The 23,223-nt window shown below is 42.9% G+C and overlaps 1 protein-coding gene across 4 annotated transcripts in view; it reads left to right on the forward strand.

Annotated features, from left to right (window-relative positions):
- LDB2 (LIM domain binding 2) overlaps positions 1–23,223 on the forward strand; it is a 1,323,491-nt gene that overhangs the window by 922,615 nt on the left and 377,653 nt on the right. For all 4 annotated transcript variants that reach the window (XM_085642378.1, XM_085642376.1, XM_085642377.1 and 1 more), the window contains exon 4: positions 22,149–22,271. In XM_085642378.1, the coding sequence (XP_085498504.1) occupies positions 22,149–22,271 (123 nt within the window). The remainder of the gene's footprint in view (positions 1–22,148; positions 22,272–23,223) is intronic.

Raw genomic sequence — 23,223 nt, forward strand, 5'->3', positions numbered from 1 at the left:
TCTCGTGCTCACGCCTGATACATCTTCCACTAGAGGCAGTGCGGATACCATTGCACCCACAGAAGAAGTCTCAGGACCAGTTTTATCAGCTTCTTTCTGCTCGAAGCTCTCTTTCTGTACAGTTTTAGTTCCCAGGGTTGGGTCGGTGTCGGTGTTCAGCGCTATATCCTCTTCCTGATCTACTGTGGAGGGTGATTCTCCTGTAAGAAGTCCAATTTCCAAGCCCCCAGTTTCACCTCCATTCGGCTGAAAGGAGCTTCCTACCTCCTGCCCTGCCACCTTTTTCTCTTTCTCCTTCCCCACCTCCTTACCGGCTTTTGGGAAGATATCTGCAATGGAGGTAGGGGGTGGCCGGACCTTAACCATGCTTTGTTGTAATTTTCGTCCCCTCTCAAGAAGAGCTTCTTTTCCCTCAATCTCGGCGCTGTTATTGACTCCACCGCCATCCTCCTTAGCCCCTTTCCTCCTTTGTGTCCCAGTCCTTGCTCCCGCTGCTGCCGTTTTTGGAGGCATTACCCTTCTTCGCCTATGGGCTGGCCGGTGCGAGAAATCCGGGACGCTAACAGCGCTCAACACCCAGCGGGGACTGACTCCGCACGTAATTCCGTTCTGTCTCGCTCGAAAGACCCAGCTCCGGGCTCCTCTGTCTAGGCTCCGCCTTCCAGCGCCTCCGATGCTTCCGATGCTTCCGCAGGCTTGACGCGGGGATGTGAGAGCGGACACCACCGCTGCTGCCGCTGCCTCTACCAAACGATGGAGACCTTGGAAACCTTGGATAATAGGGGACACCAGAAGTAGCTTCATTCCGGCCTCACGGCATCACGGCCAACGGGCTCTCTCTGTAAACGGTAAGCTTGTTAAACCGAGCTCGACTCCTCTGCCTCCATCGCTACACCGCTACGGCCGTTACACAGCCGCCATCTTGCTTCCCTAACAGTCAAATGAATCCAAGGATCTCTAAAAGCTCCAATAGAAGCCCATTATAGCTTTAGAGTAGATATTCTTAAACCCAGTGAGATCCCATCCTGCAAAAATGGGATAACCTGAAACAGGTCAGCTGTTGTCAAAAGAGGAAACCAATATAAGCAGGCCCATATCAGAGCAATCAGAAGTACCGTAACTCTTTCCCTATTGACTCTCAGAAGAAACCTCAAAAGTAGAAAGGGAGAAAAACATATAGAAGAGTGGGAGGCCAATGTTAGGTGAAGGTATCCAATGCTCATTGTAGATTCTTTTTTGTTCTGGAGCAGCATCTTTTTATCAGCACATTTGATTTGGTTGCCAAAAGATCTTCTATGGGCTATGCCCATCTTCTGACAATCTAGAGAAAAACTGATGGCTGCGAATAAAAGTGTGTTGATGAGGGAATGTTCCCGCTCAATGAGTCTGCCACAATATTCAGAGACCCTCCAATGTGAATTATGGAAAGAGATATGAGACTTCTCTGTGCCCAACGAAAAAGTCTGCACGAAATCTTCACTAGGGATGGACACCGTGTTTCTCCCTGTTTGTTGAGATATGCTTTGGTGGTTATATTACCTATCCTCACCAGAACCAGAACCCCTTTGCCTGAGATCTGAGGAGAGAAAGCTTTCAGAGCAAGCCGGATGACATCTGATTCCCTCCAGTTTGATGACCTCTTGCTCTGTTGAGGCGTCATACTGGATCCGATGATGATCTATCCAAATCCTCCACCCTGAGAGACTGGCATCCATGTAATGGTTAAGGGAGGCTGTGGAGAAAGTGGACTCCCCTTCAGAAGATTTGACAGAATAAGCTACCATTGCAAGTGATGTCTGACTATGTGAGATACAGAGATTCTCTGGTCAAGATTCAAAGAAAGAGGATTCTCCAGAGACACAATGTATCACACAAACTACTGAAGATAGAATCTTGCCCCTGGAACCACTGACATAGTAACAACCATGTTTCTCTGAACCTTAATACATGGGAAAATCATGGGATTTGTCTGTGCTAATAGATTGTGGCAACATTGAAGTTTTAATTATCTCGTCTGAGGAACAGTTAGTACTGCGCTGTCGACATGAAATTGTTCTCCTATGAAGACCGTGTTCTGAGATGGAACTGTCTCTGATATTTGCCAAATTATTACAAATCTGCGGCTTTGCAATAAAGCAAGGACTAACTGGGTATGAGAGTGGGCCATGACCTTTGATTGTACTGAAAAAAATGCCATGAAGGTGAAGCAAAGCAATTAGATGAAAAAGTGTAGAATTTAGCCAAAGGAGAGAGCTGCTACCTAGCAGTGTTGTCCACCTACTGCAAATCACAAATGTCTTTGAAACTCTACAGGGATAGGGACATGAAGATAGGCATCCTCCAAATCTGTTGTGGTGAGAAAATCACGCTTTGGAGGGGAACAAGAGGAACTATCCCTGATGGTAGGAAGGAAGGACCTGCTTTCTATCTTTAAACTCCTTCGTAACCATTTCATCCAATTTTTCGCCAAACAGCTTCTTGCCATCAAAGGGGATTTTTTAATAAAGATTTCGCCTCAGGATCCATTTTCCATTCCTACATATAAAGTTTATGCCGAGCAGCCACAGGAGTGAAGAAGCACTCAGAGCATCTGAAGAGACGTCGGCAAGATACTTTGCTTGCTGTTCCTTTGCCAAAGCAGATCAGTCAGTCTGAGTCGTTCTGAATTCCTGTTGCTAGCCCATCAAATTCTTTCATCAATTACTGTGCTGAGTAGGCTGCATAATTGTAGCCCTCAAAGAAAGATTTTGAGCTGAAAAACTCATTTCAAGGTGCTCTATATCTTTTTAGCAGTAGAATCTGTAGGTGAATAGTCCTGTGGATTCAAGGAGTTTCTAACAATGAGAGTAAACAAATTTGCATCAACTTCAAGAGTAAAAGACAGTGAATCATCGGAATCTTTATTAGTGTAGAGCTTTTGAAGAAAACAAGAAATTGACTGGCACTCAATCTGGCTCCTCATAGTCCTCAAAAATTAATGTATTCATTTTAGAATGGAGGGTATAGAAATTATAGGAGGTTTTGCGTACTGCAGAAATAACAAATCCTCATTATCCTAGCCTGTGAAGGGAAGAAACCCCAGATTGTGTCTGATGTTCCCAAGAATCTACAGCATCGCCTCATTCCCTGCACACTTTCCCGAAGAAGTAGTAGGTCTTTCTTCATCGGATGAGTCCTGTGCCACCTTATGCTTGGCCATCTTATGCTCCTTCTTCTTTTTAAGAGCCTGAGCCACCACATTATCAATCATTTTCTGCACCTCTTCTGCAGTGATTAAAGCATGTTCATCTGCTGGAGTCTTTGGCAATACAGGAGAGTGAATCCTCTGCCCTGGAATTTGACCCTCCTCCTCTAAAAAAGAGGAAATCAACCTCCTCTTAGCTCTATGTTTTCCTTCCATAGTGTCATCACCAACTGACACAGAGAGAGGAAAATTCCTCATGAAAGAACGTTGACTATACTCAAAAACTACCCAATAGAAAGGTCAGGTGTCCCTGAGTATCAATGAACAGAATGCCAATTCTGAATCATGATTTCAAAGTTTCACAATGCACTGTAAAGAATATACATATGGGGGGGGGAAAGACCAATGACCCAAAGGGCAACCTACCTTTCTCCCAATGATATGCCCTATCCATCATGCCAGGAAATGTGATCTCCACACTCCTTGGTCATCTGACACCGACTGACCCAGAAAGAGCACCCACAGCCACTTTGGGCTGGATGGACGATGTCACAACCTGGCAAAGAGGAGCACCAAAGGATCAGCCCTGCCATGCCCCAAAGCTGTGTCCTTGCTTGAAACCAAAAGGTGAAGAACTAACTCGCATACCCCTGCCATATGCAAATCAAAATGTTACAACATTTCAGATGCTTCCGGTACTCTTCGTCTAGATGGCTGGCTGTCTAGAAGGAAGACAAAAGGAACAAGAGAAGTTTGAGTGGGGACTTTTTATTCTGGATTGGTGTTGGCAATTGGCTGTCTGGGGAGGCTGGACTTCTCAAATAATAAGAAAGGAAAGTTTTGCTGGGATGATGGCTAATGTTTGTTTGCAGTCCTCACTTCATCAACACTACTCACAAATAACTTACAAATCTATATTTAGCAGTCTATGGTTTTCTTTTCTTAGCTGTATGACAACCTTAGAGAACTGTGTTGCTCTGACAGCCAGCTCTGCCAGTTCCACATTCGAAGGGGCTGTACTACAGGGACAAACATGAATAATGTAAGCGTATAACACAAGTGTGTTCCTTCTTGGTAGGCTCCAATCCAGCGCAGAAGTTAAAATTCCAGGTATCCAAAATGAAAAATTCAGTTTCTATGTGTGATATAATACAAAGATACATTTCTGGATCAGGGCAGGCCCTTATCCTTCTAGACCAGTGAAACTCAAAGTATGCCCTGAGGGCCACTTGCGGTCCTCTTGGCCTTTACATGCGGTGCCCCTGGTGAACAGCAAATGACCTGCTGTTTACTTGCTAAGCACTAATATTCAGAAACAATGTTAAATAAACAGGCACGCATTTACTTTGCAGGTTAAATGAAGTTATTAAGTAACTAGAGTGGTGTCCTGCACCACTTAACTTTAGTTAACCTGCAATAAATGCTTGCCCGTTTATTTAACATTCTTTTACACCTCCTTACTGAATCCTTGATTCACCCAGAACCCCTTCTGCCACGCTCATGGCATCAGTGCGGCCTCGGTCACACCACAGGCCACACTTTGTGGCCCATGGACAAATGTTTGAGAGTACCCATGTTTTAGACTGTCAGCAGCATTCAATGTCATTAACCATGCAATTATTCATGCCATCTTGCTACACTGGCTTTTTGTCAAGACTTGTTTATGATGAAGTATTTTAAGAGGTGAATATTCCAATGCTGGTGTGCTGGTACACCAATACTCCACTCTATGAAGCCAGAACTCTGGAAACTAAAATGAATACTAAAGCATTGTGGCTTTCCTAGGGGGAAATGGAGATAAGGGAAAGAGAAACACAGCACAACATGACCTGGTCCTTGTGAAACCCCTGGATTCTCAGGATTTGTCTGGTACTGCAGGAATACAGAATGATGCAGGATACATAAGCCAAACTATGACAGCATACATTAAACATAAGGAAAACATTTAGTAAATACAATAACTCAGCTGAGAAAGAGCATAGGTAAGTGTATATTGGGATTAATGAGTTTCATAAGATAGTGCAGTGTCTCTTACACACGTGTTCAAACTGTGACTGGACCCAAGAAAGACTTGAATATCCCTCTCAGATTCGTGAACATGGGCAACTATTCTGGGGTTGTATGATAGAATAACGCATGCAACTACCGAGCATGCCTTTACTTTGTTGTCAGTACAACACATGCGTCATTACCATGCATGCATTTACAACTAACATTTTTAGCATGCATATGGGTTTACCACGGATGCCTTTATCACGAAAACTTCATTGTAAAGGCATAGCTGGTAAAGAAATATGCATAATAAAAATTCATACAAGCACACACAATCTCTCACAGCTGAACACACAAACCATGCTGCTGTTACTTACCTTTGTTGTGGTTAAACGTCACTCTTTTCACTGGTCATCAACTCCCCACACCTCCAATTTCTCATCCTTCCATTGTCTCTGGTCTGCTCCATCCCTCCCACCCTCCTCCTGTCCATCGCCATGCTTGTTATTTCAGGGGGCAAGATGAACCTAAGGAGAAGATGGCTAGGGGTACTTCAGATTGCCCGATCACACAGTGGAAGTAGAATTAATCAACTTTGGGCTCTTCAGAAGTCACCAAAGATGGCAGTTGTGCCATCAGCCCGACCATGTCAGGGCCCAGCGATCGGTGGCCAACTTTGGGCCGGGCCCGCTGAGACTGTCGTGGGGCTCCAACTCCAAACAGAATGTGCCTCTGACCATTGAAGGCAGAGGGTGAGGCTGAGTGGCATTCTACTCAACCTGCTGGAGGACCTGGGCCACGTCTTCTAGGCCCAAGAGAACACCCTTTCGTGAAATGCCACAAGGGCCGGGGAGAACCAGCGAAAAAGCCTTGAATCAGCTGAATTGGATGCCCAGTGGGACCAGTGCGCACCACGGCAACCAGGCCCAGTCCAGCAGGTGAGGCATCCTTTCCTTTCCGACAGTTGGCCTGCCCGATTCTGTGCCGCCAAGCAGGTCCCGGCAGCCTACAATACATTTCCGCCTGAACTGCTCTGGGCACCGGTCCCTGGGTAGATGTGATTCTATCATTTTTGCAGTAAATGTGAAAGGAGAAGGAGCACAACTGCTGTGAAAGAAACCCCTCACCCACCTACCTAGTAGGTGGCATGCTTCATCATCGGGGCCCAACTGGATTGTCTAGCACAATCCAGCTGTGCTTCAACGCCTGGAATACAGCGGAGCAGGATCTTGAGCAGAAAGTGGCGTGCTATGTGAGATGTGTTTATAAGTTAAAAAAGTCTCTGGGAGATGCCCTATGGAAAAACTTTTATTATAAGGGTCCCAGGACTAATGTAAAAAAGTTATGCGGGATATATAATTAGGAATGTAATTTTCCTGATATCCCTTGTAAATAAGGTCAACTAGTTTCAGCCTTCTTGATGGTTCTAGAGGCTTTCGTCAGGACCAGATAAAAAAAGAAAGAGTGAATGGCCATATAAACAAGGTATAGGCCACGTGCAAATATCAGCACACACCCTAAAGTGTGCTGTGAGTGTGGTGGAAAGGTACTCACAGTATCTCCGTTTGAGATTACCTGAAAATGAAAAGTTAATTTAGTTATGGAGAGCAGTTGTGAATCATGCATTTATACTAGATGCATGCTCCTTTCAACTAAAGGCTAGTGATCTAGAGCCAATGACTTAGTGGGTGTGCACGAACGCTATAAAGGCTTGCGTGGCTACAACGTGCCCCAATGGTGTAAACATACACAGGGGATCCGTGAGTGAATAGATATCGTAATATTGGGGCACACAGTGCGCATAATCTTTATCCATTGTGTGCGTGCCTATGGCGCAATCATACACGTGTTGCACACACTCAGTGTGACTATGCAAGTCATGAAAAAAAACACAGGAGGCCAGTATGCTAAGCGGCCAAGTGTGCGTGCAGCATAGTAATTGTTTGTTAACATGGTGGCTTATATGGTGTCCAATAAATGTGGAGTTCAACAAACAGACACAAAAATGAATAAAAATGAAAGACAAACAACAGCTAAAGTGACAAACAACATGAAAAGCGGTCTCACTTGAATAGAGAGGTAGTTATGCCTCTGGGATTCGATCGCCGTGTGACTCTCCGCTTGACCTTAATGAAAAGGAAAGGTAATGGCGGGGAGACATGTTTGTGAAGCGCCTACCGGTATCGAGCAATACCCTAATAGGTTAAATCGGCGAAACTTTCTGGATCTAGACGGAAAAATTAGGTCGATCAACAATAGCCCATCCTTGCCTTGTACTCACAGTTGTAAGGGAGAAAAAGGTCCGAGGTACCTAGGACGGTGATCGGGTCCGCTTGTTCAGCACCGAAAAGAGAATGGGGAGTGGTTAAAAAAGGAAGAAGGCGGACAGGATGTCACGTGGTGCGGCTCTGAAAAGACTAGAGCGCCGTGTCTGCGGATGGTGCAGACGGAGCCTATGTGTAATGGAAATAGACGCGAATGAATGAATAGACAAAAATAGAAATAAAAGTTTTTTGTTACTAGATGTCTCGTGTTGAAGGTTCCTGATTAAAATAACACGAAAGTTAAATCAAAGACATGTAAAAAATATATATTTACGTCCCTCTCTGATGTGGCTGAACAGTGTTAGTAAATACCTGGCTGCATACGGAACCTGGTGGGGAGGGTCAGAGCTACGAGCCTCTAGGTGTATATAATATAATACTTGTGTGACTAAATGTGGGTCGATCTATGCCCGTGTGTTAAAAGAAATAAAAAAAGGATGGAGCGAGTTAAGAGGAAGGGTAATGGCTAACTCGTAGAACTGCGTTTTAAGTTCTTAGTGTGGGGTACTGTACATTGTGTACAGATCATAGGGTAAGGTGACAGTCTGCAAGGTCAGAAATGGATACGCAAGACTGAGCACGACATATGTGGCAGGCTAGTTAGAGAATGATCGGATGCAGTAGTTATTTTTGTTGTCATCATTATCGATGTATGCTGTTCCAGGGTACATTATCATTAAGTCCTGAGATGTGGGTTGAGAGTCTATAAACCCAGCGTTGTTCTTTTTCGAACAAACGTTCCTGGATGTCGGTTAGGTTTGGGTCAAGTTGTTCAATTATGACCCATGACATGTCGTTGGTGGTGTGCCCCTTGGCTAGATAGTGTTCTGTGAGTTTTGTCGTGCTGCGTTTGCAGCGGATGTTACTGCGGTGCTCGCAGATTCTGATTTTGACCTTTCTGGTGGTCATTCCGACGTATCGTAATTTGCAAGGGCATGTGATAAGGTAGATGACATTTGCCGAATTGCAGTTGGTATGTTTCATAATCGTCCAGACTTTGTCTTGTTCCAGATGTAGGGTTTTGGTGGATTGGGTAAGGTGGCAGATGCTACAATTGCCGCACGGGTAGTGGCCTGTTACTTCTGGTAGTCCCCATGCATTCAGTACTGTGCTCGGAGTACTCAGAGTCTTTTTCGGTCTGGTCGGCACTAGACTGTCTCTGAGGTTGTGTGACCTTTTGTAGGAGAATAGGGGTTTTTCCCATTGTAGCTTTCCCGAAGTTATAATTTTCCAATTATTTTGTATCAGTTTAGCTACTTGGTTTGAGATGGAATTGAAGGTAGTTACACATGTAAGTGGTATGGTAGTTGACAGGTTCGTCTTTGGTTCCAGTAGACCTTCACGGTTTTGATTTCTGGCTCTCTTTTGCGCTTTGTGAATGACTTTGTTGGGATATCCACGATTTTGGAGTTTTGTTGTCAATTCTTCTGATTGTTTTTTGAAATCTTTAAGTTCGCTGCAATTTCGGCGCAATCTGAGGTATTGACCAAATGGCAGATTGTCCCTCAGAGGCCTGGGGTGGAAGCTCTGGAAGTGTAAAAGAGAATTTTTGGCTGTTGGTTTAAAGTGGGTTTTAGTCAAGAGTATTCCATTTCGTGCTTCAATCTCCAAGTCTAAAAAGGTAATTTTGGTATTGCTTATGGTGTGAGTAAATCGTAGGTTTGGGTCAAGTGTGTTAATCCAGTTTAGGAATTCGTTGAGTCTTTGGTTGTCACTTGTCCATATTAAAAATACATCGTCGATGTACCTTTTGTAGAAAGTGATATCCTGAGAGTATATTGATTGAGGATTGAAGATATATAAATCTTCAAAATTGGACACGTACAGACCCGCTACACTAGGAGCGAAGGTGCTCCCCATAGATGTTCCGTACTGTTGGAGGAAGAGGGTGCCCTCATATTCAAAAAAATTGTCTTTAAGGGCTATTTCCGCACATTCCATTACAAATGACTTTGGGGTGTTATAATCCCAGATTGTTTTGTCGAGGGAGGTGCGGATGACCTCTAGGGTGTCATCTTGGGGTAGGCTGGTATAGAGGCTTTCTATGTCTAGACTAACAAGGATGGATGTAATAGGGTTGAACTCTAGGTTGTTAATTTGGTTCAGTAAGTCTTTAGTGTCTTTTAGGTAAGCTGGAGTCGACTGAACTATGGGTTGTAGATAGAAGTCGCAGAAGCGGGACAGGGGTTCAAGCAGTGAACCTATTCCGGAGACAATGGGTCTGCCCAGAGGTGGTGTTTTGTTTTTATGTATTTTTGGAATGGTGTAGAAATATGGAATGGTCTTGCCGCCTGAGGTAAGGAATGATGCTTCTTGTTTACTGATGTGGCCATTAGCTTCAGCTTCGTGAACCATGATGTCAATTTTGGTCTTAACTCTGTTTGTGGGATCTTCGTCCAGTATTTTATAGTTTTTTGGATCATCTAGGAGGCGTGTACATTCCAGATGGTAGGCGTTCCGGTTTTGAATGACTATCCCTCCACCTTTATCAGCTGGTTTAATGATAATGTCTCTGTTATTTTTGAGACTTTGGATGGCATTGAACTGTTGAGATGTAGTGTTGTTGAATACTTTGTTCTCATGAGTATTCTCTATGCCTTTGTATATCGCTTGTTCGAAGGCGATGAGTTCCGCTGGTGTTGTGTGGGGAGGTGGAGTGAAAGTTGATTTTAATTTGAGGGTGGTGTCGCCTTTTTCTTCTTGTTGTGACTCCTTAGTAGGTGAATTTTCAAAGAAAGCTTTGAGTTTAAGTTTGCGAAAAAATTCTGATAATTCGCAATGCAATTTAAATTTATCAAGTTTTGCTGTAGGTGAAAATCCAAGGCCTCTGTCCAGGACCTGTTCCTCTGCTGTTGTGAGGGTGTGATTTGATAGATTGGTTATTAGGCTCTGCTTGTGCTCGGCTGAGGTTCCTTTGTCCTGCTGCGTGTGTTGGCACTCGGTATAGTGATAAAGGTGGAGGGATAGTCATTCAAAACCGGAACGCCTACCATCTGGAATGTACACGCCTCCTAGATGATCCAAAAAACTATAAAATACTGGACGAAGATCCCACAAACAGAGTTAAGACCAAAATTGACATCATGGTTCACGAAGCTGAAGCTAATGGCCACATCAGTAAACAAGAAGCATCATTCCTTACCTCAGGCGGCAAGACCATTCCATATTTCTACACCATTCCAAAAATACATAAAAACAAAACACCACCTCCGGGCAGACCCATTGTCTCCGGAATAGGTTCACTGCTTGAACCCCTGTCCCGCTTCTGCGACTTCTATCTACAACCCATAGTTCAGTCGACTCCAGCTTACCTAAAAGACACTAAAGACTTACTGAACCAAATTAACAACCTAGAGTTCAACCCTATTACATCCATCCTTGTTAGTCTAGACATAGAAAGCCTCTATACCAGCCTACCCCAAGATGACACCCTAGAGGTCATCCGCACCTCCCTCGACAAAACAATCTGGGATTATAACACCCCAAAGTCATTTGTAATGGAATGTGCGGAAATAGCCCTTAAAGACAATTTTTTTGAATATGAGGGCACCCTCTTCCTCCAACAGTACGGAACATCTATGGGGAGCACCTTCGCTCCTAGTGTAGCGGGTCTGTACGTGTCCAATTTTGAAGATTTATATATCTTCAATCCTCAATCAATATACTCTCAGGATATCACTTTCTACAAAAGGTACATCGACGATGTATTTTTAATATGGACAAGTGACAACCAAAGACTCAACGAATTCCTAAACTGGATTAACACACTTGACCCAAACCTACGATTTACTCACACCATAAGCAATACCAAAATTACCTTTTTAGACTTGGAGATTGAAGCACGAAATGGAATACTCTTGACTAAAACCCACTTTAAACCAACAGCCAAAAATTCTCTTTTACACTTCCAGAGCTTCCACCCCAGGCCTCTGAGGGACAATCTGCCATTTGGTCAATACCTCAGATTGCGCCGAAATTGCAGCGAACTTAAAGATTTCAAAAAACAATCAGAAGAATTGACAACAAAACTCTAAAATCGTGGATATCCCAACAAAGTCATTCACAAAGCGCAAAAGAGAGCCAGAAATCAAAACCGTGAAGGTCTACTGGAACCAAAGGCGAACCTGTCAACTACCATACCACTTACATATGTAACTACCTTCAATTCCATCTCAAACCAAGTAGCTAAACTGATACAAAATAATTGGAAAATTATAACTTCGGGAAAGCTACAATGGGAAAAACCCCTATTCTCCTACAAAAGGTCACACAACCTCAGAGACAGTCTAGTGCCGACCAGACCGAAAAAGACTCTGAGTACTCCGAGCACAGTACTGAATGCATGGGGACTACCAGAAGTAACAGGCCACTACCCGTGCGGCAATTGTAGCATCTGCCACCTTACCCAATCCACCAAAACCCTACATCTGGAACAAGACAAAGTCTGGACGATTATGAAACATACCAACTGCAATTCGGCAAATGTCATCTACCTTATCACATGCCCTTGCAAATTACGATACGTCGGAATGACTACCAGAAAGGTCAAAATCAGAATCTGCGAGCACCGCAATAACATCCGCTGCAAACGCAGCACGACAAAACTCACAGAACACTATCTAGCCAAGGGGCACACCACCAACGACATGTCATGGGTCATAATTGAACAACTTGACCCAAACCTAACCGACATCCAGGAACGTTTGTTCGAAAAAGAACAACGCTGGGTTTATAGACTCTCAACCCACATCTCAGGACTTAATGATAATGTACCCTGGAACAGCATACATCGATAATGATGACAACAAAAATAACTACTGCATCCGATCATTCTCTAACTAGCCTGCCACATATGTCGTGCTCAGTCTTGCGTATCCATTTCTGACCTTGCAGACTGTCACCTTACCCTATGATCTGTACACAATGTACAGTACCCCACACTAAGAACTTAAAACGCAGTTCTACGAGTTAGCCATTACCCTTCCTCTTAACTCGCTCCATCCTTTTTTTATTTCTTTTAACACACGGGCATAGATCGACCCACATTTAGTCACACAAGTATTATATTATATACACCTAGAGGCACGTAGCTCTGACCCTCCCCACCAGGTTCCGTATGCAGCCAGGTATTTACTAACACTGTTCAGCCACATCAGAGAGGGACGTAAATATATATTTTTTACATGTCTTTGATTTAACTTTCGTGTTATTTTAATCAGGAACCTTCAACACGAGACATCTAGTAACAAAAAACTTTTATTTCTATTTTTGTCTATTCATTCATTCGCGTCTATTTCCATTACACATAGGCTCCGTCTGCACCATCCGCAGACACGGCGCTCTAGTCTTTTCAGAGCCGCACCACGTGACATCCTGTCCGCCTTCTTCCTTTTTTAACCACTCCCCATTCTCTTTTCGGTGCTGAACAAGCGGACCCGATCACCGTCCTAGGTACCTCGGACCTTTTTCTCCCTTACAACTGTGAGTACAAGGCAAGGATGGGCTATTGTTGATCGACCTAATTTTTCCGTCTAGATCCAGAAAGTTTCGCCGATTTAACCTATTAGGGTATTGCTCGATACCGGTAGGCGCTTCACAAACATGTCTCCCCGCCATTACCTTTCCTTTTCATTAAGGTCAAGCGGAGAGTCACACGGCGATCGAATCCCAGAGGCATAACTACCTCTCTATTCAAGTGAGACCGCTTTTCATGTTGTTTGTCACTTTAGCTGTTGTTTGTCTTTCATTTCTATTCATTTTTGTGTCTGTTTGTTGAACTCCACATTTATTGGACACCATATAAGCCACCATGTTAACAAACAATTACTATGCTGCACGCGCACTTGGCCGCTTAGCATACTGGCCTCCTGTGTTTTTTTTCATGACTTGCATAGTCACACTGAGTGTGTGCAACACGTGTATGATTGCGCCATAGGCACGCACACAATGGATAAAGATTATGCGCACTGTGTGCCCCAATATTACGATATCTATTCACTCACGGATCCCCTGTGTATGTTTACACCATTGGGGCACATTGTAGCCACGCAAGCCTTTATAGCGTTCGTGCACACCCACTAAGTCATTGGCTCTAGATCACTAGCCTTTAGTTGAAAGGAGCATGCATCTAGTATATATGCATGATTCACAACTGCTCTCCATAACTAAATTAACTTTTCATTTTCAGGTAATCTCAAACGGAGATACTGTGAGTACCTTTCCACCACACTCACAGCACACTTTAGGGTGTGTGCTGATATTTGCACGTGGCCTATACCTTGTTTATATGGCCATTCACTCTTTCTTTTTTTATCTGTTCCTGACGAAAGCCTCTAGAACCATCAAGAAGGCTGAAACTAGTTGACCTTATTTACAAGGGATATCAGGAAAATTACATTCCTAATTATATATCCCGCATAACTTTTTTACATTAGTCCTGGGACCCTTATAATAAAAGTTTTTCCATAGGGCATCTCCCAGAGACTTTTTTAACTTATAAACACATCTCACATAGCACGCCACTTTCTGCTCAAGATCCTGCTCCGCTGTATTCCAGGCGTTGAAGCACAGCTGGATTGTGCTAGACAATCCAGTTGGGCCCCGATGATGAAGCATGCCACCTACTAGGTAGGTGGGTGAGGGGTTTCTTTCACAGCAGTTGTGCTCCTTCTCCTTTCACGTTTACTGCAAAAATGACAGCAAAAAAAGTTTGCTTTGAATCATAAAAACTTGTCCATTTTGTTTTGTCAAATTTATTGGGGAAGAGGACAAGTTTTTCTTCTCCTCGCTCTCTTGTTGTTCCTATTTTTTATTTTTTTTATTTTTTTTTAGATGTGATTCTAGCCCTTGGGTGCCGAGGGCAGGGCACACACCTCGAAGGACGGTGGGAGCAGGAGTGATTCCTGGTTTCTGTTGTTTCCAGTGTGCCACAGAGTTACATTTACACATGTCAGTCTTAGTACGCAACTACAAAGCAGTCATAACCACGCAAGCCCAATTTCGTAGTAAAGGTATGTGTGGTAAAGGCATATTCGTGGTAATTGATTGGTAGCAATGGACATGCGTGGTAAAGGCATGTTCGTTGTAAAGAATGTGTGTTAAAGGTCATGCTTGGTTATGGCCGTGTTGTAATGCTGTTTCCCCATTTCTGGCTTCAAGGGAAAGGGTTTTGTGAAATTCTACAAGCTTCTCAGCAAGCATGAAAAGGGATAAAACTATAACAAAATACAAAACCGGGAGTAGAAGAAAACAACAAAAGTGCAACAACATGCACAGTATGTGATACTACAACGGTAAAAACCCATAGCCAAAGATGATGTTCCATCGTGCTACTGATACTTATCTTGCCCAGGAAGGAGTCACCCCTAATGCCTCTATGATTGCGATGCAGGAGATATGTGGTTGGCTCTTTTCCCAGAATAACCCCGAAATCCCTCCTTCTCAGCCCCATCCTCCAAATGAGCGCTCTTCACAGCCATTGCTTACCTCGCAAGCATGCGTCTGTTCCTAAAGGTACAAGACCCCTTCTTTGTATGCCTTACCTATTTACGTGTTTTGCGCCTTGTTTCCTCTGTGTCTTAATTGACACACTTTTATAGACATTCTATTCCTCTCCCTTTTTCAGCCTTTCTCGCTTGATATGTTTGCCTCACAGCCCACTTTGCAATGTCTACCTTTGTCTATAGGTGTCTTTAGTCAAGCCATACAGGTACTGTTTTGTGATAATATGTGGATAATACTCTCAGAGCTAAGATCCCAATTCTCAATTATATCGGGTTCATCTGTTGATCATTGTTCTATAGCCTTGTACAGATGGATTGGACAGAATTTTATGAAACTGAGGGGCATATTATCAAGAAACGGCGTTAAAATTATCGCCGCTTTAGCGGCAGAAAACTGCAGCTAAAGCGGCGATAATGGGCTTGATAATATGCCCTTGAGAATTCCCATAGAAGCTCATGTTCTGGTGTCAACATGGGCTTCTATTGGAATTCTCTGCGGCATATTATCAAGCCCATTATCGCCGCTTTAGCTGCAGTTTTCTGCCGCTAAAGCGGCGATAATTTTAACGCCGTGCTTGATAATATGCCCCTAAATTCTTAAGAACTTAAATGTTGTTGTCTTACCAGCTAATATTTTATATGGCCAAACTCATTAGGCACACTCACTCTAGCAATTGGATTAAGGTACCCGGCAGTCTTGATTGTTTCTCATTTCTTTGCTTGCGTCCCAACTTGCTGCAAGACCTGCCTTTTCTGTTCAAACTTTCTAGAGAAATGTCTCTCGAGCAAGAACAACATCTGCAAAACATGTTGACTTTAGTGGTGTCTTAATTGCAATATGATCACATTGAAGTATTTTAATCAAATATGAGAGTAGTGGTAACAAAGGAAGTGATAGAACGTCATGTTGTCCTGAAAATTGTAGGGGTGCATCATAATCACTGTTAGTCTGCACCCATATATTTAGGGGAAGCCATATTAACGTGAGCCTTAGAAATGTATTACTAAAATCTACTTATAATAGTGTGATTAGAAATGTAACTATGTCATTTATGAAGTGCAATGTCGTAGTAATTGCAAATGTATTTTAGTCAATGCATATTGATTGATTTTCGTGCAATGTGATGCATTAGGTTTAAACATGCACCATATTAAAGCCTGCACATTTAGTTTGCTTATTCATATATGAAGTGTAATAAAATCAATGCTTATAGTGTGATTTTAGAAGTGTGTGTTTAAATTGTGTAAAGGCCTAACCGCATATACGTTTTAAGAGAAAGGCCTGTTCGCTTCTTATGTTAGCTAAATATTGTAGGCCGAAAATGATTTTCCTTGGTAGGGCTTTGGGTTTCAGGGATGTTAGAAAATCTCAGAGAAGTGGAAAGTTTCTCGTTCCCATGTTTCTGTTGCAGGTGCAAGGGTATCTAGCTCGTTTAGAGAAACTAACCCTTTGTTTCAGGAGTTAGGATGGCCTGAGAAGCCAATATGGGAGTATACTGGAATGTAGGGATGATACTTTCGGCGGAGAAGGTGCCTGGGACCCATGGACGAGTAAGCCGTCATTGGAAGGGAGACACGTTTAACTGGAAAAGTACTGGAAGAAGACCTGGCTGAAGTGGTGTGCCGGAGGGCATGTTCTATGTTTTTGGGATTTTAAATTAGGGACAGTGCCCCATGGGTTGAACAGTTGAGGTTTAGATGGAAAGCTAGAAGGAGCATCTTAGAACGAGCTCTGACTAAGTGAGTGTACTTCTAAGGAAGACTTCACTTCTGGCACCTTTTTACTCTCTTGCCTGGGAAAATGCTAAGTAGAGATGTCACCTTAGAAATAGAGTAGGGATAGATTAACTGAGTTACTTTTTAGGTTAATGACTTCTAATATCGAGATTGGAGTGATTATTGCCTCCCTGATGCTTCTAGAGCTGACTATTCTTCTTATTCTGAGTCGAATGAGACTCCTGCGTAGGATATTTTTTGTATTAGTGCCCATTTATTTCCTTAACCTCGTGCTGAGGTGCTTGTATGTGCAATTATTTTTGGCTTTGTAATAAATCCCTAAAATTTGAGATTCGGAGTCAATGGTCCTTTAGAGTTCAAATTCTATTTTCTCTGACTATGTGTTAATATTGGATTTCCTCCCCTCTACACTATTTAGCAGATAAAAAGATCCTGGCGACCTGAGAGGATTCTTGGTGATGGTAAGGTAGATAAGAATCTGGTTATATCAGAAGCAAAATGCTTCAAAAGGCCAATAATGTGTAACCAACAGCATATACAAAACAATTTTACAAGATCTTTGTTGGTTTCAGCACATCAGTTTTTACTTGATACTAGGTTATCTTAATAAAAACTGAAGCACATACACCTATTTGACTGCTCGTATTGGCTTCTATTAGTTCTTATAAAGGTTAACCAAAACCAAAGTTCGTGCTCCTCAGCTTTGGAAGGGTTTATATCTTGGCATATTATCATATCTGCTGTCTGTGCTGAAAGTTAAAGTCTTGCTTCTTCACCATTTATTGCAGCAACTTGGATATTCCAGTGTCAATGCTAAGAAACTTTAGGATTCAGGAGTACCTTATGAAGTTCAAAAATACTTGTCATGATTGTGCCCTTATCTTTCCTAATGTGGTCATCATTTGCATATAGCAGTGATCTTTGGCATGCTGTGACTATCCCTGACAGTATATGCCAGCCATCGCTTCCTTACGGTGACTAACAACGTGATGGCTCCATTGCCAACAATAGGGTGGCCTTTTCGGGCATGATGGTGGTGATTCAAGGCGCGATGGTCATCTTTTCCGGTATTATGGTGATTTAACTGGGGTATATTTTGGTCAACTGTACTAATATGATGATGATTATTAGCATAGTATTGTTGGCTTAGTGTATCTTTTGTAATTAAGGTTTTAATGTTGATGTTAATGTATAATTTATATAAGAAATATCAAGATATTCATCTCACAGGAAGGCAATTAGTCTCTCGTGCCTTGGTTCGGACAGATTTCCTTTTCTCAACACTGGTTGAAATAAATAAACAACCATACCAAAGCCCTACCATCCAATAATTTTATTACATTCATTCATGCGTTTGAGCTAGTAAATAACTCTAATAGTGTGATTACCCAGTGTGGGGCATGTAGCGTGTGAGGTAAGATAAGAAAACCGGGCCCGATTCAGTTAGACTGCTTCTATCTAAGGGAGGTGTTAAATAGTGCTGCCCATCTCCATAGGCTTTCGTGCCTTTGAAGGAAGTTTCCAGTTGCCCTGCAATACCACACCTGTTCTATGTGTATGAAGGAAGCTTACACTGGCCGGCCCGCAGTGCCACACTTATGCCATGCCTTAGAAGCAAGCTTGCATCTGCCCTGAGTACTACACATGTTCCAGGTCTTGAAAGGAAACTTGCACTGGCCCTGCAGTAACACCCTTCTTCCATGTCTTGCAGGGAAGATTGTGATGCTCTTGGCCAGTGCTTTATGTCTTTTGCGTGTGACCCAAGGACCCCCTACACGCCTGCCCCCTGTGCTCTTTCTATTTCTATGTGTTTCCGGTCTCAGCTAAAGACTGATTTACCGGTCCTCCAGCCTCATGTTTTCTCAAAGGAAATGCATAATCTTGCTGAGAGAAAATGGGCTTTAAGTAAGCCCACTTCAGTTATTCATTAGACCGAGCGTCATTCACATATTAGTTCAGCCCTTCGGGACAGCAGACATACAGTTGGGCAGCGGATCAGCCCTCTTCAGCCATTGGCTTTGTTGCAAATGTTTGGCTCTGCCTAGTAGACAACCGCTGGTATTAAGGATGTCAGGTAGTCTGAGTAACAGTATTTTGCTTATTTACTTTGTGTTACTCTGGTCCCAGCAGCTCACCTGCCATTGCAGGCTTGAGCTAATTGAGTATTGAGAGTACCAACTGCTCCGCTGTCATTGGACCTCAACTTTCTTATGCATAGCGCAAGGCATCACTTCTACAAGCTTCAAAATCATGCCACCATGTTGAAACGGTATTCTGTATACTCAATAATTTTTCACTGTTCCAATTTGACAGACAAGTGCAAAGCTTTAGGCTTTTGTTTTTAATTTTTTATTGAAGCACTTGTCCCCCACATTTAGTTGGCGTATTTCTTTCTTTAATTCTATTTTTTTTTGTTTATTTTAGCATACGCTTGCACTACAAGGAAAAAACTACCTCCTTGTGTTTTGAAAGGCAAGTGGGACTTTAATTATATGCCAAGAATCTTCCTTACAACAGTCCATGAATATCAGACTCGCATAATCTGGAGTGCTGATCCAACTGTGACTCTTGGAGATTAGACAACCTCAGTGGACATTCAGGTTTCAATTTACTTAAAGATCTTTGGATTACACTAGTGAACCAATGTACCAGGTACTTAACCTGATCCTTATATGCCACAAGCTATCCACACTCTGCTCCTTCTTGTTGAGCAGCATACCTCTGTGTGGGTAGTGTGCTTGTGTAAGTGCATGATAGCCACCATGTTTTGTGAGTGCATTGTGAGGGAAGTGCCTGTGTGAATGCAGGATGAGCATTGTCTTTTGTAAGTATAGGGTAAGTGTTCTATAGGTTGAAAATTGTGTGAATGCAGAGTGAGGCCTATGCCTGTGTAAATGCAGCATGAGGGCTATGTCTATGTGAGGGCAACAACTTGAGTGTGGGCAGCATGCACTTGAAAAGGGCCAAGCCTATTGGCTTTGGTAATGCTTTTTAGGGTTATGGCTTTGGCTTGCACAAATGCAGAGCAGGGAGCGTAAATACAATAGTGTGTGTATAAGGGATGTTGAAAGTTTTGATGTGACGGATACAGACTATGTTGAAGGAGGCTGAGGAGCTTGCACTAGTGTAACGCCCTGAACGTCTCAGGATCGTTTAACAGACACGATAATGAGAACGCAACCACTTGTGAAGGTTTAGTTAGTTTAATGAAGGCAAAAATAATACAAGGAATAAACAAAGGTTATAGTCACTGGAATCCTCCAGGCTAAGTACGTTACCAGCCCACAGCACGGATGGTCCTAACCGTCCTCTGCATATACGCCGATCCCGGCGTATGCCAACAGAGGGCAGAAATGAAATGGCCGACAATGCCAATCGGTAGGCTGTGAGGGGCACGAAGAGTGTTGGGGAGAATCGAGGAGTCAGGGAAACACCCAGCCGGGGTCTCTACCTGAAGGGAGCAGCCGCTCAACCTCTTCCTCAGACTGCACCGGGACGCGGAGTCACCTCCTGGTGATGCGTCACCGATACCCCAATCACAAGCAAAGAAGACTGAACCGAGAGCAGCCGCTCGATCGATCCCGTGGACTTCCGAGTATGTAACGCGGCAAACACCTCCTGGTGTGCGTTACAGCTGGCAGTCCCTGTATCTCTGGTCGGGCTGGGAGTTACGACTCCAACCAGCAAAAGCGCCACTGCGCTTTGACTCAGCCGAGTCAAAAAGCGAAGCTCAATGGTTATCCGGTAGAGCTTCCGGGTCCTTCACAGGTGACGATGGGGCAAGACACGGCCCAGGGAGTAACGACTCGACCTACCTCCGTTCTTGCCTTACTGGAGCACCACTCCGGAACACTGCTCTTCACTAAGCAGGTACGTCGGTGTAAACACAATATCCGACAGCGTTGTACCTCCCGGTTCCTCCCTTTATAGGGCGTGTTTTCCTTGAGTTATGTAACAGCTCTCCTGTTTACATAAGGGCGTGTTTTCCTTGAGTTATGTAACAGCTCTCCTGTTTACATAAGGGCGTGTTTTCCTTGAGTTATGTAACAGCTCTCCTGTTTACATAACCTCTCAACCGCTAAGCATCCTGGGAGATGTAGTCCGTTTTCGCTGGTTACCGTTTTCCTCCCCTCGCATGACAGGAATTCTTGACAACTAGGGCCCATGGCAACCTAGCTACGCCACTGGTTAGTTTCCTGCCCAAACTAAATCATCCCTAAAGCGCCTCCTTTTACTTTGGCTTGGAAACATGATTCCAAAAAGGGTGGGACTTAAACATTTAATAAGTTACTGTATTTTCCCCACACAAAGTTTGGCAGGTAAAATGTGCAAAATTCGAAGTTGTGCTGCTTAGTGCAGGAGAGAATATACAGCAGTTAAACATTATTCTCCTTTCTCTGGTGCAGAACTTGGAATGGTGAGGCAATACAACTCCTGGTAAAAGAAAAGTCTTAAATATGTGACACAAAAAAATCATATTCACAATATCGAGTACAAAAATATTTGGAAGGTGTTTATATATAGTTGAGTGTAGGTTTACTAAACTCCTCATATGGGTTCTTTAATTTTAGAAATATCTTCAAAGCACGTCGATGTGAAGTTATGAATACTCAACATATACTTGTCTATATATACTTAACTTCACAATATGTTGGTAGTTGATTTTCTGTCTATGATATTTTTGTAGCACAATATATGTTTGCGTTTGATATTCGGACAGACGACCAAATACTGAACCATGCTGTCTCCCAAGTGACCTGCACACATAACAGCCTGTGAGAATGATGGCTTGCAGAATTTGAGCCAGCCATTTCCTTGTCTTTATTTGGATAACATGATTGTGGATACAGATTCTCAGGTGCAATAGTATTCAGCTGTCCACCCTGCACCATTATATGACCATTTGAAGAACAGACCAAGTTAATTAGTATGGGTGTTTACGAAATTGTAACATTGTCAAAAAGTGCGTTCATTGATACAGTGCCAGATGTCTGGGGTTTGTTTCCACAGTGGATATTAAAGGGACAAGAAGTCGAATTCTACAGGAAGCGAGCCAAGTGATGCGCGTGCGCAGAGCCTCTGCTCGGAGTCATTAAAGGCTTCAGATGCAGCACCTTTTCGCAATCATTAATATGGTACTTTAAAGGATTCATTAGTCTATAGTCACAACAATTACTTCACAAGGCAAGCTTTATTCTTCTCCGACAATTCCGAATAATTTCAGAGGTTATTAAAATGCATTTCTTGGTAATCAGCAAATTTGATGACAGGGTTGTTGATGTTCAGTTACTTGACTGTTCATATCCTTGGCAAGATGCCTGCATAGTCATCAAGCGTCTCTTGCGATAGTGAAGCGAAACATGGCATGAAAGGCCAGATCCGACTTCAGTTTTCCCTTTCTCATCCTAGGTTTGTACCGAAGGGCGGCTTATCTTGGAGTTCACCTTTGATGACCTGATGAGAATAAAGACATGGCACTTTACCATCAGACAGTACCGAGAATTAATCCCTCGCAGCATCCTCGCCATGCACGTAAGTAACCTCTCGCCACGTGGCTTTGTGGATAGTTTCTAGTTATGAATTTCCTTTTCGAGAAATAGAGCACAATGGACAACTTATATTATTAACTTTGTATTTTTAACAGTAAGCCTCTTTCAGACTCTTTGTTGGATTTACAGATGTAATTTCTAATTTCTCACTAAAAAAAAATGATGCAGCCCATAATTTGATGCAATATGTAGAGCTAGGCTACCAGGAAATGACATATCTAATCTGCAAAAATGTAATACACTGTGTTTGAGGAGTGGATAATGAAGGTTCTTTATTGGTGGTTGACTGAGAGACAGTGTATGTATTGATATTTCAACCAATATTCCATTCAATTGCTACTAAAGCGTGGAACTGCTGCCATTACACCTAGGAGCCTTCTCCTCGGTTCTTGAGTTCCACAAGAAGACGAAGACCTGGTTTTTCGAGTAGCCCCGGTAGGCGCTAGGTTTGGCTAGACTCACACCTGATCACAGCCAAGATACCCTCCCAGGCGACAGTGCACTCTACAAATAATGCATAACAAATTAATTTAGCATAGCATCACTAAATGTAGCATAACATAACACAAATCTAGTTAGGAAGTGTGGAGGGCTGGTACATGGTCCAGTCATTCTTTCAATGACTGTGGCCATTCGTCCCCTATCATGTCTTGTTCACTGTAGCTTGATATCCAAAAAACAAATACAAAACTCTATGTTATATTAACCTACAGTTATCATTCTCTTAATCAAATTTTACTGACTGCCTAAACTAGGATACAGTCCTTTATACACAACACAGATGAACTCACACAGAAAACTAAGGTTTTAAATATAAAAGGAAATGAACATGATGTGATCTTATGAGAAAACACAATAAATTAAGAAAATACTGTGCACAGAATACAAATTCATAAATAGGTTCAGAATCATATATAGTACACAACCCACATGAG

This window comes from Triturus cristatus, chromosome 2_2 (assembly GCF_964204655.1).
Source record: "Triturus cristatus chromosome 2_2, aTriCri1.1, whole genome shotgun sequence".
Lineage (NCBI taxonomy): Eukaryota > Metazoa > Chordata > Amphibia > Caudata > Salamandridae > Triturus > Triturus cristatus.